Consider the following 16019-nt stretch of genomic DNA (forward strand, 5'->3'; position numbering starts at 1 on the left):
TGTCTTCATTTCAAAGACCACTGACTCTGGGATCTATTATGACTCACATCGGGGGTTCAGAAACGCGTGTTCGGTGACTGGTTGAAGGTGAAGAAGTGTTGAACGCAGGACACATCGTTTGCTACGGCTTGAAAGAATGCACAGACTCGTCGTACACCGTCCAAAGATTGTGCATGCAAACATGACAAGTGCGGCAGAAATCGCTCGAGCTGTGGTTCGAATTTAGGAGCGACGAAACCATAAAGATGAGTACATGTGCTATTTACTGCCTTTGTTTTTTGTTTTTTTCTTGCGAGTCCCTTCTGTGGCCGCACTTCAGGAAATTAAAACAGCTCATTGTATTTACTGCAGAGGCGTGAGCGGGCCCCAACGCTCCGTGAGAATGAATAGCTTGCTGCTGGTGCGTGTGGCATGGTGTACGTGTACTACATATTCGGTCGCCCACTCTTAGTTTGAACTCGCGATCAAATGGCTGCGCTCTTCAGCCTGCAAGTGCGACCGACACTTGTGCGTTTCCAGGCAGACTGGTTTATGCGTAAAGGGACCACGAGTTGCTACTTCACGAAGTCTGCATTTTTGCTACGATGCGCGGCTGTGAGCACGGCTACACGCTAAGAGGGGCCCCGTGTACTGCCGCGGCTTCGGTGTCCGAACCCTCGCCTCGCGTTGCCTGGCAAACTATGCTGCCTTTATGCGCTAGTAAACAAAGGGTATTCGCTCGCATTCATTTGCTAAAGCATCGTCTATGCAGTCGTGCAGCACATGGAAAACGTTTAATGATGCCACAAAACTGATTTCATCATCGTTGGAGCATTACATTGATTTGGTCATTCTCCGATGAACCGTAGAACTCGATTCGCGTGCCCACACCTCAACAGTGGTTCTTCCAGTACTTACCAGAAGTTTTTTTTTTTTTTTTGAGCTCAGATGCGAAAAGCCGCTAAGAAAATACTGCACGAAGGCAGCGCGAAAGGAAAAAAAAGCTAAACAGTGAAAGGGGAGAAAGAGCAATACATCACCTTTATTCACATAACATGAAGAGTGCCTGTCCTGCATTGGAGCGACAAATTTTTTTTCTTACAGGGCCACTGCTCTTGCAAAGCAGGCAAGCAAGCAGGCAATACAGGCTGTGAGCCGTACCTGATTGTGCAGCATATCCTCACCAACCAGCATGCACAAAAGTTTGAGGAACTTCTCTTCTATGAAGTCGCATTCAGAGACTGGGACAAGTTAAGAATTTACAGAGCTGATATGAACCATTTGAGTGCTCAGCAGCTAGCAAAATTTTATAAGGACATGGTTGCTGTGAGCTCAGCAGAAGCAGTTAGAATTAGTGCCGAGACTGCTGGGCAAAATAATACACAGTGGCAAAGAGAGCGAATGCTCAGAATAACAGGAAGCAAGTGCCACACATTGTAGATTTGTGCCATCAATAACAAACAGCTGGCAAAACAAAATTGAAAAACTGCTGACGCAAAACTTCCAAGGAAACGACGCCACGAGATATGGCAAGGCGTGCGAGAAGCCAGCTCTCGAAGAGTATGCACTTAACACATTGTTTTCGTGACAGGCTTCCCAATGCGCAATTTCACTGCCCACTCCTTTTTCATTCAGTCAAGAGTTCGACGAAAGTTCGTCTGGTCAGGTAACATGATGATGAAGAAATTACGGCCACTGACCAAGTCAAGGTGAAAAAACACACAGAGACGTTTCGGGACCCGTACGGGTTCCTTGATCACACTAAAAGCGGGCAAAAGCCGCAAGTCGTTTTTATGCCAAAATGTGACGTAGGGAACGGGTGTAGTTAGCAGGAAGATTTCCATCAGTCCTGTTGATATTGTTGTCAGTAGTTTGAATAAATAAAGATTCTAACAAGAGTCGCGTCATCGAATTTTTTTTTTCCTTAGCTATTACAGCAGCGTTTTCCCAATCGATGCGGTGACTGTGATTATCGGCGTGTTCAGCAAGGGCGTTTGATACTTTTTTCTTGTTGGAGACGTCCCTTTGGTGCTCTTTTAATCTTCTCGTGAACTTGCCCGTTTCACCGATGTAGCTGCAACTGCAGTCTGCGCATGGTATCTTGTATATGACACCGGGATAATTCTTGCTTTCAAGCTGATCCTTCACGTTCAAGCTGATTCACGTTCAAGCTGATCCTTCACGTTCATTAACGTGAAGGATCAGCTTGAAAGCAAGAATTATCCCGGTGTCATATACAAGATACCATGCGCAGACTGCAGTTGCAGCTACATCGGTGAAACGGGCAAGTTCACGAGAAGATTAAAAGAGCACCAAAGGGACGTCTCCAACAAGAAAAAAGTATCAAACGCCCTTGCTGAACACGCCGATAATCACAGTCACCGCATCGATTGGGAAAACGCTGCTGTAATAGCTAAGGAAAAAAATTCGATGACGCGACTCTTGTTAGAATCTTTATTTATTCAAACTACTGACAACAATATCAACAGGACTGATGGAAATCTTCCTGCTAACTACACCCGTTCCCTACGTCACATTTTGGCATAAAAACGACTTGCGGCTTTCGCCCGCTTTTAGTGTGATCAAGGAACCCGTACGGGTCCCGAAACGTCTCTGTGTATTTTTTCACCTTGACTTGGTCAGTGGCCGTAATTTCTTCATCATCATGTTACCTGACCAGACGAACTTTCGTCGAACTCTTGACTATATTTCCTACAGAACTAACTACGGGCAAGACGTCGTAACCAAAATTCGCCGGTTTGTCGCATTTACGTGCAGAATAGCCGCCTTCAAGTGCCACATGTCCTTCAACCAGACGTGCAAAGTTGAGGGCCTTGTCCCAAAAAGTCTGCGCTTGAAGACACCGGTTGCATCAGCGTGGGGCCACAAGATAATTCTACAAGCCGAAAGGAAATTATTGGCAGCAAGGGTTCAAGAATGCCGACAGAAAATCAAGGATTTGGAAACGGAAACGTTCTTCGCAAGGCGCCAGCTAGAACACACCATTCTTCAGGACTTCCCGGACGTACAGCTTCATGCAAATTTCATGGCGACATCAAGAGACCGCCAGTGCAGGAAGTCGCAAGAAAGTAAGCTTGACGCTCTTAGGCCGAAGGAACCCACGCAAACCAGGGAAGTCATCCTCAACTTATCCTCCTACAAGCCTACTGAGTCTGAAGCCGCTCTTCTGCACAAGGGCTTGAACTTCAACGCTGGCGCGTCACCCAACCCAGCTAGAGTAATCTGCGCCGTGGAACGCGCCGTCTCTCAACTTCCTTCCGAAGTAAGAGAAGAAGCTCGCACCCGCGCCATTGGTGTTCTTTCAAAGTGGCGGACGCGCAACCCTCAAGCCCGATTTTCACCTGCCGAAAAACAAGCAGTCAAGGGCCTCCGGAACAATGACTCCATTGCCATCCTTCCGGCAGATAAGGGAAATGCCATCGTGTTGCTCGACAGAAGTGACTACAATGAGAAAATGAAGGATTTGCTATCAGACGAGGATACGTACGTCGCGATCCAGAAAGACCCCACGGTCAACCTGCAAACAAAACTGCAGAAGCTCCTCTCCAAGGTTTTTAAATTTGTTCCACCGCAGCAAAAGCATCTCTACCATCGCCTCTTGTGTACTAACGGGTCCGCACCTGCAATATACGGACTACCAAAAGTTCACAAGCCAGGCATTCCACTACGGCCTATTGTAGACTTTACAAGGTCACCGCTGCACCGGTTATCAGGTTACCTACACCAAGTGCTGGGCCCGCTCACCGGCAAGACAGCGACGCACATTTCAAATTCTTCAGCCTTCGTGGAGAAAGTGCGCGACGTCTTCCTGGATGAAGACGACATTATGGTGTCATTTGACGTGAAGTCGCTCTTTACTTCAGTGCCTGTTGACCTGGCCGTAGCTACGTGCAGAGATCTCCTGCTGGCGGATGACACGCTCGCTGAGCGCACCCCTTTGGAAGTAGAAGACATTTGCGAGCTTTTAGACTTCTGTTTGAGCAACACCTACTTCACTTACAACAAACAGTTTTACAGGCAGATCAACGGAACTGCTATGGGTGCTTCCATTTCCGTTACTACCGCTAACTTGGTTATGGAAGTCATTGAACAGAAGGCCCTCACTGACTTCGCTCCCGCGCCGAAGGTTTTCGTCCGCTACGTAGACGACTGTTTTTGCATTGTGCGAAAGCCGGACGCTTCACGCCTCCTACGTCTTCTCAACTCGGCAGACGCAGCCATACAATTTACCACAGAATACGAGTGCGACAACAGCCTTCCCTTCCTTGACGTCCTCGTGCGGCGAAGTGGAACGAGGCTCTCATTTGCCGTGCACAGGAAGGCGACTCATACCGGCCAGTACTTAAACTTCAATTCATGCCACCCGGCTTGCCATAAGCAATCCGTTGTCTCATCTCTCGTGACGCGGGCCACACGCATCTGCTCAAGTGACCATGAAATGCAGAACGAACTGAAGAAAATTCGTCACGAATTATCCAGGAACGGGTACCCTAAGAAGTTTATTGACAAAATGGAAGCCCAGGTCCTCCATCCAAAGCCGTCTCAAGGCAAGTCGCTCATGAAACGGGCTGGCGTCCCATATGTTCCTGGCGTCAGCGAAGCTCTTAGCCGCGTATTCTCAAGATACGATCTCAGAATAGCCCACATGCCATCCAACAAGCTGAGAAATCAGCTTGTTAACGTGAAGGATCAGCTTGAAAGCAAGAATTATCCCGGTGTCATATACAAGATACCATGCGCAGACTGCAGTTGCAGCTACATCGGTGAAACGGGCAAGTTCACGAGAAGATTAAAAGAGCACCAAAGGGACGTCTCCAACAAGAAAAAAGTATCAAACGCCCTTGCTGAACACGCCGATAATCAGTCACCGCATCGATTGGGAAAACGCTGCTGTAATAGCTAAGGAAAAAAAAAATTCGATGACGCGACTCTTGTTAGAATCTTTATTTATTTATTTATTAGCTATTGCATGTCATGCAAGCATTGTACCTGCAAGATTCCAGGTAACCGACATCCCCGCGACACCTCCATGGACATTGCCAAGACCACTAGTGAGGCTTCAGATACCCGGAATTAGGAAGAAATCTCACGTTTCCTCCATTGGCTTGAAGCAGCTCACCCTGTCCCATATATTTACTTTATATAGTGGGACTGTAGAAGTATATACCGATGGTTCGGTCACGCCATCTGCCACAACGGCCGCATTTGTCATCCCACAACTTGGAATTACTCAACGATTTCGATTAGACCACAAATCGACATCTACGGCAGCGGAACTCGCGGGAATACGGGAGGCTGTCCGTTTTATGAGAACGCAGACACCCCATAAATGGACAATATTGTGCGATGCCAAATCAGCGCTACAGGCGCTAAAATACTTTTTAAACAAAGGACCATACTATCTGCTCGTGCTGGAAATCGTCGAACTTTATCACAGTGCAGAGTTAAGTGGCCACGTGATCACCTTTCAATGGGTGCCTAGCCATTGTGGTATTTTTGGTAATGAACTCGCTGACAGGGAGGCAAGATCGGCCTCCCCTTCCTCTGATGAAGTACGGATTGCCTACTCGCGACCTGACACCAACTCCATGATCAAGACACTCATGCAGGACCTTACAAAGGCTTACAGAGCCCACTCTGATAACATTCACAGACGTCTCCGTATGATTGACCCAGACGGTAAATTCTGTTTGCCCCCGAAGCTTACACGGAGCAAAACATCATTGCTACACAGGATTCGGCTCGGTGTTGCTTTCACCCGTCGCTATGCACACCTCATCGGCCAATCGAACAGCCCTGATTGTGTACACTGCCAGATGCCCGAAACACTGCAACACGTACTGTGCGACTGCCCAGCATATATGCTGGAGCGAAGGACGTTAGACAATTTCCTAGCCAGCGTTGGCAGACAACTACTGTCGGAGGAAGATATTCTCCGCCCATGGCCTGACACTGCAATTTCAATGCGTGCCACAAAAGTATTGTTGAAGTTCCTGCAGGACACCAAGCTCGACGAGCGGCTCTAGCGAGGCAACTGTCTCATGTACATAAGCACTCACCACTTCTCTTATCATCATCATCCATCCCACTACTTTCACTCCCCTTCCCTCTTCCCCAGTACAGAGTAGCGGACTAGAGCGCACTAGCTCAGGTCGACCTCTCTGTCTTTCCTATCAATAAATTCTATTCATTCATTTATTTATTCAAACTACTGACAACAATATCAACAGGACTGATGGAAATCTTCCTGCTAACTACACCCGTTCCCTACGTCACATTTTGGCATAAAAACGACTTGCGGCTTTTGCCCGCTTTTAGTGTGATCAAGGAACCCGTACGGGTCCCGAAACGTCTCTGTGTGTTTTTTCACCTTGACTTGGTCAGTGGCCGTAATTTCTTCATCCTTTTTCATTCGTTCGTCGCAAGCAAACGAGTGAAGGCTTACCTCGCCTTTGACTGCACGGCGTGTGCACTGAGGCACACAGCCCATTTTGTTGCTCTTGTACGTCTTGCCCATTTTATCAAACACGTAACCCGTCAAAACAGTGTCTCTGCAAAAGGCAACCTGTGTCTCAGCTGCGTAGATCATTGCAGAGCTCTGAAATACCGCTGTAAAAAGCGACCCCAATCAAATACAAAACAAAGGCTCCAGCGCACCGCACTAACTGAACACGGGCGACGCGGGTACGAAACGCGGGCATCCCCTCGTTGAGGCTTACGACGGCTGCCGCATGGCGTCGCTACCATCTGTGAAAGTTGCGAATTATCAATTGTGCTACGACGATAGATGTCATACCGGCCACTAACTTGGGTATTTATGTTTACTAGGTCCTGCCCTGCGAGTGTTAGCCAGCGCCACTGAGAGCCATGGCAGGCGAATATGGAACTTTCTTTTTCTTCCCAATGCTGTCACGTGACACGTGAACTTACGAGAACTTACGAACCATCGTATGCTACCTAACGACATAAAGGGTGCCATATTTGAGACCTTCGCTATGATATAACGAGCGAAGAAGGGGAACCGAGTGGCTCGATTTTGTTAATCATGACAATCAACGGACAATAAAGCCAAAGCAAGCATGTGGGAAATTAACTATGGGTGCAATTGAAATGTCGAACTGGCAGCCTTGACGTTATTCATGATGGCAGCTACAGCTAACCACTTTATTTAAATCCTTATTTCAAGTTACGTGAAACAACCTGTATATTAAAGTGCCGGTATTCCTTTAGGCATGACGAGCTGCGTACGTCAAAAACGACGCCAAGAACCTTGGCCACTGTACCTTGCCACCATGGTGGTACAAGAAGAAAAAACAAACCACAGGTTGCATCATTCGTTCGAGCACACCAGTCTCCGGTGTCATTTCCTCCGCCGTTGCGAAATTTGCCGCGAAGCCGAACAAACGTGAACGACCCGAGCGGAGCGTCGCAGGGCCTTCCTGCAGCGAGAAGCCGGAACGTTCCCCCTCATTTCACCCGCGCTCCGGGCGATTTGGACACGGCTGCGTGGCCTAGGAACCATTCGCTTTCCTCGTAGCAGCGATGTCGCATCTTCCCACGCTGCGTCAAAGCCAGGCCCACGGCGTCACGCAGGTCCGCCTGCCGGTGAGGCCGCGAAGGCACCGCACCGCTGTTTTGTCACACTCCAAAGTTAACCCAGCCGGCTCGAATTAACATCCGAGCCATTAGTCGCGCTGGGTCCTTGCTGCTCTTGTTATTATTTTTTCTTGCTCGTTCTTCTTTCCTTAGTGCCCCAGTTTTTACAGACGCCGAAGCACGAAATGGCTTTTCGTTTTGGTTTATCGGTTTCTCGAGAGTTGACAACGCTTCCAAGTTAGTACACACACAAAAGAAAAAGAAAGAAAAGAAAAAAAGGGAAGAGAGAGAGAGAGAGAATGAGTGAGGAGACTCGAGCGCTTTCACTTTTAGTTATGTATGCCCCAACCAAGCATAGTTCCTTCTGACCACTGGTCTGCGACCATGCCTTCTTTCAACTGAGAGGAAAAGCAAAGCTGCGTAGAAAGGAGTTGGCTCACTGTCAAAACACCGCATAATCTCACCTTCCACCCACTGCCTGTAGCCACCAGTGCAAGCGCTTGATTCTAGGTTTCGGTACACTGTACTCTCCCTGTCCGTGAGGAAAGGCAGAGCGGTGTCTCCGTTCTTTGGAGCATGCCCCAGCTTCTTCTCTCCCATCCCAATCACCTCGCGTCCGCATGATCTCTCCCTCTAGACCACTACGGACTCCTCTCTCTTCCCTCCTGCAAAGGCGAAGTGATGGAAAACTGCTGCTCGGGCACAATCTATTACGCGCAGTACAGCGAAGGCTACCACCGCGAGGATCGTGCTATGAATGTAAAGATGCAGCACCCGTTCGACCTCAATCTACATCAGCGTGCAACACTGCGTCGGCCCTTCTTAACGAGTCACGCCGTCTAAATATAAGAATATTACGAATAGCCTTAACGTAGGCGTAATTTAATTTATGTGCGAGCAGCGGAGGTCACCAACACAGTATATCCGCAGCGACATACTCAACATGGGATCTGTCTCTCTAGCTTTCCGTCGAGCGTCGCGATACTGCACCGAACTTGTGAGACGCACCGTACCGTTCGCTCGCGTGCGGGGTGTCGTCGAATCCCGGCGGCGGCCGGCGTTCGCGTGTCCGCCGCCGTCCACGAGCGTCCCAATTTAACGCTCAGCGTGGGCAACGAAGCGCGCGAAATGCGGAAACACATTCCCACGTGCTTGAAAAAGCAACCGACCGCCCGCGCCCTCGCCGGCTAACGAAGTGTGGAGCTTCCCACAAGTGGTCCCGCCCGGGCTCCCCATTCAGATTTTCCCCCTGGGAGCACACATTCGATATGCCAGTCGGTAATGCGACACCACGGCTGGCCACCACTGCCTGTAGGGGGTCCCATGCACTGCTGCGGTTAGCAGTGACACCCAATATGGGGAGAAAAGAAAGCAGGAACAATGCGCGGTGACATAGTGCTGTTTCTCAAGCGGCGTAGGTTGCACGCGAGAACTTAAGACATTTATTTGTCTCTCGGTTAGCTGCAAAAAAAGCGCGACTGCGAGAGAACAGCATGGCGCAATCAAGTGGAACGAAAGCGGAGAGTGGGAGGACGAAGAAGAAATGTGGGAATATTTGAATATAATATATCTATTTAAGGTAAACAAAAAGGCTATCAAAGTTGTTCAAGCAGAACTTTTTGTTGCGCTAGTTGGAGCATGTTACTGAAGTACTAAAGCGCCAAACAGACGTCTTTGTCTCTTGTGTCGTCTGTTTGGCGCTTTAGTACTTCACTATCAAAATTTGTTGGCGCGCAGCAATTTCATTTAACTACAATCGCATAACGCATAACAGTGCGAATAGCCGCGTGTTAAAGAGGGAAAATAAGAGCTGCGAAATGAATAAAATGTCAACACAGCAGTTAAAGATCAATGGGCGATTGAGAGCGTTAAAAATTTAAGAATAGCTATAGAAAGAAAGAAATCTGAGGCAGAACCCTTCTTACCATGAATGTCGACGTCAACGCGATTAGCATTGAAACAATATAGTGACACACCGTACTGCCACCGCCGAAACGCGTCATCTATGAGGCGTTTCAACCGCATAGATGCATATGAGGCGTATGAGGCATATGGGGATCCTCTTTTTCGCTTCCTTCTGGACACCCTGCGCCATCTAGCGACGCCGCCTCAAAGTATGCGTTTGGCGTGTGTGAATGTGTATGTAGACAAGATTGTCTTAATATATATGATAGAGGTTCGTTGCCGCCCAGCACCACAGAAATCTTAAATCACTCTTTATTTCATTGAAGAGGGCGATTAGTCATTGGCAAATACCCGGTGACTCACTGGGTACCCACTTTGTACACAACCAGTGACCCAAGTTGACGTCAAAGTAGTTCATTGAAGTGCGGCACGTATTCAGCGACCCATACCCAGTGACTCAAGTAGCTCCGATGGCTGGTTTCCAACTTGGTCCCCACAGCACAGCAGCCCTATGCTCTACCCTACTGACCACGAACAACCAAGTGACCCAAGTTGGAGTGTATCGGGAAAAACTGTCATAGACGGACCCAGACAGACAGACAGACAGACAGACAGACAGACAGACAGACAGACAGACAGACAGACAGACAGACAGACAGACAGACAGACAGACAGCAATCATGAGTAAAAACACCTAATGTAAGCAACGTAAATAATGTAAGTGTAGTATCACTAATTCATGTAAAAGCGAACAATTAACATAAAGAGCATTCAATCAACTTTATGTTTATGTGTTCACATTACTGCTGCCGTAATATGAATTTAGGACCAAATGTTGCATTTTTAAGGTAATATGTCTGTGTTCCTTTCCTTCCTTCTTTCTTTGTTTCTTTTTTGCATGCCGAAAGCGAAAGTTTTGAGCCTTCAGTGAAGGTACATTGCGTACCGCTCATGTGGAGCTGGCAATGAAAATCAAAAAGGTAATAACAAAAAAAATAAAAACAAAACAGAAAAGGACAGGGAGTATTAGAAGAAAATTCTTGGCAGGAAGCCGTAATGAAAAGTTAGTCTTGTAGATCAAGCACCCAACCTATTGAGGATCAAGCCTAACACCGATGCAGTAAACCTATTGTTTCGTGCCTACCATACCCTATGACCTGAATGTTTTCTTTTTTTGCGAAGCATACTACCCGCACAACCACGCTCTTCCTTGCTGCGCCGCGAGCGGCCGCGTTGCTACCATATGACGTCATAACAGCTGCAAAAGCGGAGGCTCAACTCGTGCGCTCGCTTGCGGCCGCGTAGCTACATAGCCGGGTCTCAGCTCGTGCGCTCGCCTGCGGTCGCAAAGTTGGTACTGCGGCCGAACTCCCGCTCCTCCCGCTAGGGCACTGACGTCACAACAGCTGCAAGCCGGGCTCAACTCTTGCGCTCGCCAGCGGTCGCGCAGCCGATGCTGCGGCCTAACTCCCGTTCCTGTTTCTTCGTCTAGCCGAACCAAATATAGCCAAGCAACAGCAGTTCACCAGGCTAAACAGTGGTTCAACAACTAAAATAAAGGCTACTATGCTTCGCATCCTGGGCTTAACCTTAGCTAAGCCACAGCCATTGTTTTTATGCCTTGCCCGCTCGCAGTTCACGCATTCGTATTTTTGTTCATGGCCTAAGCACACAAGGACTCTTTCTGCATTTGTTCGCATCTTAATCCCTTTGCCCTTAGGAAACGCGAGAAGGCTGGTGACACTCGTCATATACCGAAGATGAATCCAACGCCTCTCAGCTGTGGCGTTCGAGAGCTGTGCCACGCGCGCGCGTCGCCTTTCATGTTCCGGAAAATCTTTCGGAACCGCACGCGTCCCAACGAGCCACCACCAGCGGCTGCGGCTTTTCTCGCGTGCTATCGGCGAGAAATGCGTCGACGCGAACGACCGCAAAGGGAGGAAGGGCCGTACATATCGGTTTCACGCCGATTACGGTTCCCACAGGGACTATTTCCACTGCGGATCAACTAGCGTTCATTACGTCACTCAAAAAAACCACGGGCACACTTCCTCGTACACTCGCCGCGGCGGCAACAGAACCCCCACCATAGCGGGTCCCGTTTTCACTCCCCGCGTTTCCAACCCGCAGCAACCGTATTGTTACAGCGATTACCTTACCGGCGACCCGTGTCTTCGCACGAAACAATTTCGACCCAGCCGCAAGGTTATCCCTCTTCGCTTCGCACCACTCCCCAACAGTCAAAAGCGTCGGGGTTCTCGCCGATCCAAACAGAGCCGCCCCATTGGTTTCTGGAGGACTGAAGCCAAAGGGAAACGGGAGGAGGGAGGGTGGCCAGAGAATGGGGACGAGCCGAACTTCAAAGAGCTCCCCACTTTCGCCCTTACCCCCCCCCCCCAACTCCCTGCCTCCCTCTTGTGAACCTAAACGCCGAAGCATTGGAACGGGCAGTGAAAGCACGCCGCCCGCTCAATGCTCTCAACAATAACTCCAATTTGACAAATCTGGGGCTCTGGTCCCGCTCCCGGCGAGCGCTGCCTAGGGCAGACCTCGTTCGCGCACGCCGCTAGTTCCCCGAGCGGCCGCCAGGAGGCGCTGTCGTCGCTGCGGCTGGTGCTGTCGTCGAGCGCTTCGATTTTTGCTTTCTCTTGCCCACCTCGTCACGTGGCCGGTGTTGGGCACGCGACCAACGGCACGTGTCGCCATCTTTTCAACCTGGTTTTTGCACGTGCTGCTGCTGCCGACGGTGGCTCGCAGTGGCTCACCCTGGCGGCGCGTGCGCAAACCATGCCTCGACGCTGCTGGCCTTCGCCTACTGCGCGTACGTTTTGCCTGATGTTGTTTCTTTTGTGTTTATCGTTACGTTACAATCATGAGATTCGGCAGAGTGCCTCGGGGGCTGGGGACACTGAAACGCGCGCCATGGTAAGAAGCGGTTACGTGCAAGCGGCTCCTGCCATGTTTTGGAAAGAAAAACGTTAGAAACAGAAGAGAAGAAGAACAGACAGACAGTGGAGGCCTTCGAAAGAGCCACTGGAGCGCGATAGATGTAAAAAAATTGAACGTTTTTGAGCCCTAGAAATATTATGCATGCAAATTTTTTGTTCGGGTGGGCAGGAATCGTTAGCATCCCTGTATCCGGTGACACAAAGGAAAAACGCTGTAATTGAGGAGGACTTCGCACCCTAAATTATTCTGCAAGGGGCCGCTGCACGTAGCACTGTTAAATAAAGACACCTTACGCACGCCTTTACTCGGGATCTCATACACAGCATAATAGTCGAGGCTGCCCATATAATTAAAGGTTTAGTATATCTGTTCACACGACAAAAGCTCGCGATAATCTCGTGTCACAGTTTTGTGCAGTTACTTACATTCTTTTTTCTTTCTTTCTTGTTGTTTAGGTTAAATGAAAAATAATATTGAGCCTGGCACGGTTATTGCGGCAACGTCTCTTTTTTCGAGGCACACAGAATCGTTTCTCATTCACACGCGGGCCGGGTGAAACCTACATCGTGTTAGCGGAAAAAGCTACCGCGTTCCACGAAGCCCATATGGGTCCAAGCTTGTCGGCAGGCACTCGCACGATACTAATGAAAATTAAGAAAATCCTGCACGGCCTAAATTATGTGTAGTAGACGGGTCAAAACAGAGAGAATGTGTCTTAATGATACAACATTCTGCATAACCTACAAATAAAAGCTTGCGATGAGCACATACACATTTCCATAAATGACCACGCGTGTTCCGGCAGATCTTCAGTCGCCAGAGCTCGCCAGGCTGACAGAGATGTTGTGAGTAAATGGGCGTCAATAACGTAATTGAATAGCTTCGTATGTGTTGTGCTGCGGTGTCGAGTGTCGTTCCTATTTTTTGTTGCTTTTTCCCCCAGTGTATACATAACTTCAACCGGAAAGGTTCTCATCTCGTCGCCACGATCACTCTTTCATAGTTTCGCCCTCCTTCGCTTCGATGCTCTATAGTCGGTCTGAACTTAACAACGTCGTCTTGACTTCATCTTCATTAGAAAGCGTGCCTGTTTCAGCCATTTCTTATGCAGAAATAGATATCAATCAATCAATCAATCAATCAATTTTATTTACCAGAAACAAAAGGAACTGGAGGGACACCTGGGCAAAAAGCTGTCGCAGCAGCTTGACGGAGGCTCAGGGTCCCTTACATGGCAGTAGCACTCACATGATATATACACTGAAATCTTTATACACAACAAACATTACAATAGCCCTCTCCTTCTGCATCACCTTTACATTTTCCAAATAGGTGCCGTTTCTTTCTACAATAGGGATTTCTTGTTAGTATTACATATAAAGAAATAGCCGTAACCTTTATGAGGCGATTAAATTGTGTTCTTTTATTTTTATTTGAATTACTACGCTTCAGTTCTGGGGTTCTACGAGCCAAAGCCCCGATGTATAGTTGTGAGGTATCCGCAGTGGGCGACTTGGAAATAATTTTGACTACTTGTCGTTCCGTAACACGCACGCAATGCATGGAATGGGAGCGTTTTTGTATTCCGCCCCATGGTGGTAAATGCCTATTCCAATTTAAGACGGACTAGAGTCTTGTACAAACTTATTTTTAAGGACTAAGGTGCTTTGGAACACTTATGACGCAGGTAGCCAAGAGTGCGGTTATCGTTGGGAGTTACGTAGTCGACATACATGTTCCACGGCAGGTCCTCAGTAATATTAATGCCAATTTATTTCTAAGGGTTAACAATGTTTAGGGGAGTGCCACTAAGGCAATACGTGTAGTGTGAGTTGTGAAGGTGCCGGCTATTCTAATGCTCTTAGATTTGCTGACGTTTAGTCGCATAAGTCATTTGTCACACCAGGATAATCGGTCAAATTCCTTTTGAATATTTAGTGAGTCCGCGTGGTTTGTTATTTTGTGGTAAACTGGGGAATCATCAGAAAAAAGTTTAACGGATGAGAAGGCAATACTGTCAGGAAGGTAATTAATATAAGCAAGAAACAACAAAGGACGCACTACGGTCCCTTGTGGTGCGCCGTATGCAACAAAAGAGGAGAAAGGAGGGTAATCGTTAACAATTACCTATTCAATTCAGTTATAAAGAAAGTCTCATGATAAGTTAAATACGTTGGCATCAATATTAAGTTTACTAGTCTTTGAAATAAGTAAGTCATGTGATACCGAGTCAAATGTCTTTGCGAAATCTAGAAAAATGCAGGCGTTATCGAAACCGAGGTCTGTGGCCATAGACACATATTAGTAAACTTCAATAGTTGGGTCTCAGATGGAAGCATTTTCCTAAATACATGCTAGGAGTTATCAAAGAACGAGTTCTTGTTCAAAAATTTGATTGCGGACGAATATATGGTGCGTTCGAAGATTTTGTAAGGAGTACTTGTAAGTGATATGGGCGACAGCTATCGGGCGAATGCGCGTTACCCGATTTGAAGAGGAACCACCATCCCCACTTTTCAGTCACTGGGTGGTGTAGAACACTGTAAAGATCCCTCAAAAAACTTCGAATTAATTATGGACGCATATACTTATTAGGATCTTTGAGTTGAGTGACAGCCAGCAGACGAGATATTTAGATAGCTGATTATCTTAGCAACACCTATCGAATTTATAACAATGGAATCCATATGGGGAACGTTTTCATCAGGCAACCATGGGACTGAAGAAGCAAACAAATACGTTGTTCAATAGTGTTAGTGTAATAATGTTAGCGGGATAATAGTGTTATCACTAAGTGTCAGTTGAATGAGTGACCGAAGTGACCTTTGTATCCTCATTTGAACACCATCGTGCACTGCAGATCGGGTTATCGGAGGCATGGTGAAATTAGTACGTCTTCATTCCAACATGTCCTGTACCCCACGCGCTACCCCGACGGTTGTCCAGGATGTGGACCTCTCAGCTTTATTTCTTATAATAAATTTATATATATCTCTCGTATGGAAGTTTAATCAATGTGACCCTTTAAAATTATGTTTGTAATTCGGAGGAGGAGGAGGAGGAGGAGGAGGAGGGAAAAACTTTGCTCTTGTCCTGTACAAGGTGTTGCCACCTGCCTGGCTAGCCTCCTAGCCCTATCACGGGCGTACTGGACAGCCAGGACTTGAGGGATATGATCTGGAGATCTGATTATTCCTAAAAACCGATTCCGGGAAATGTCAGGGCCCAGCGACCCACACTCCCAGAGCAGATCATCAAGTGTTCAAGCGTGCATATCTCCTTTTTGCATGCTTTGCATATAATATTCATGTCTGCAATGTCATACCATTTCTTTATTTGTGCAGGTGAATAATAAAACTCTGTTTGTAATTGCCTAAGTGTAACTGCTTGTGCTCTGTTTAGCCTATAGTGAGGGGGTGGAAACTCCCTCCTTCCCATGTAGTAATGTTTCGTAATTTATTTGTATTTATTGAGCGTATCTCTCCGTAAGTTCTCCAATCCAGCAGAATCAAAACCATATGTAAAATCGACCCGGTCTGTAAGGTCGCGGGCGACGCTGTTGGCCAATT

General features: G+C 47.8%; 1 protein-coding gene across 1 annotated transcript; it reads left to right on the plus strand.

Annotated features, from left to right (window-relative positions):
* The first annotated feature begins 2779 nt into the window (after nucleotides 1–2779).
* Nucleotides 2780–15582, plus strand: LOC135900362 (uncharacterized). The gene is made up of 2 exons (XM_065429832.2): nucleotides 2780–4040; nucleotides 15500–15582. The coding sequence occupies exons 1-2, from the start codon at nucleotides 2780–2782 to the stop codon at nucleotides 15580–15582; spliced, it is 1344 nt and encodes a 447-aa protein (XP_065285904.2).
* Nucleotides 15583–16019: the final 437 nt, after the last annotated feature.

This window comes from Dermacentor albipictus, chromosome 1 (assembly GCF_038994185.2).
Source record: "Dermacentor albipictus isolate Rhodes 1998 colony chromosome 1, USDA_Dalb.pri_finalv2, whole genome shotgun sequence".
Lineage (NCBI taxonomy): Eukaryota > Metazoa > Arthropoda > Arachnida > Ixodida > Ixodidae > Dermacentor > Dermacentor albipictus.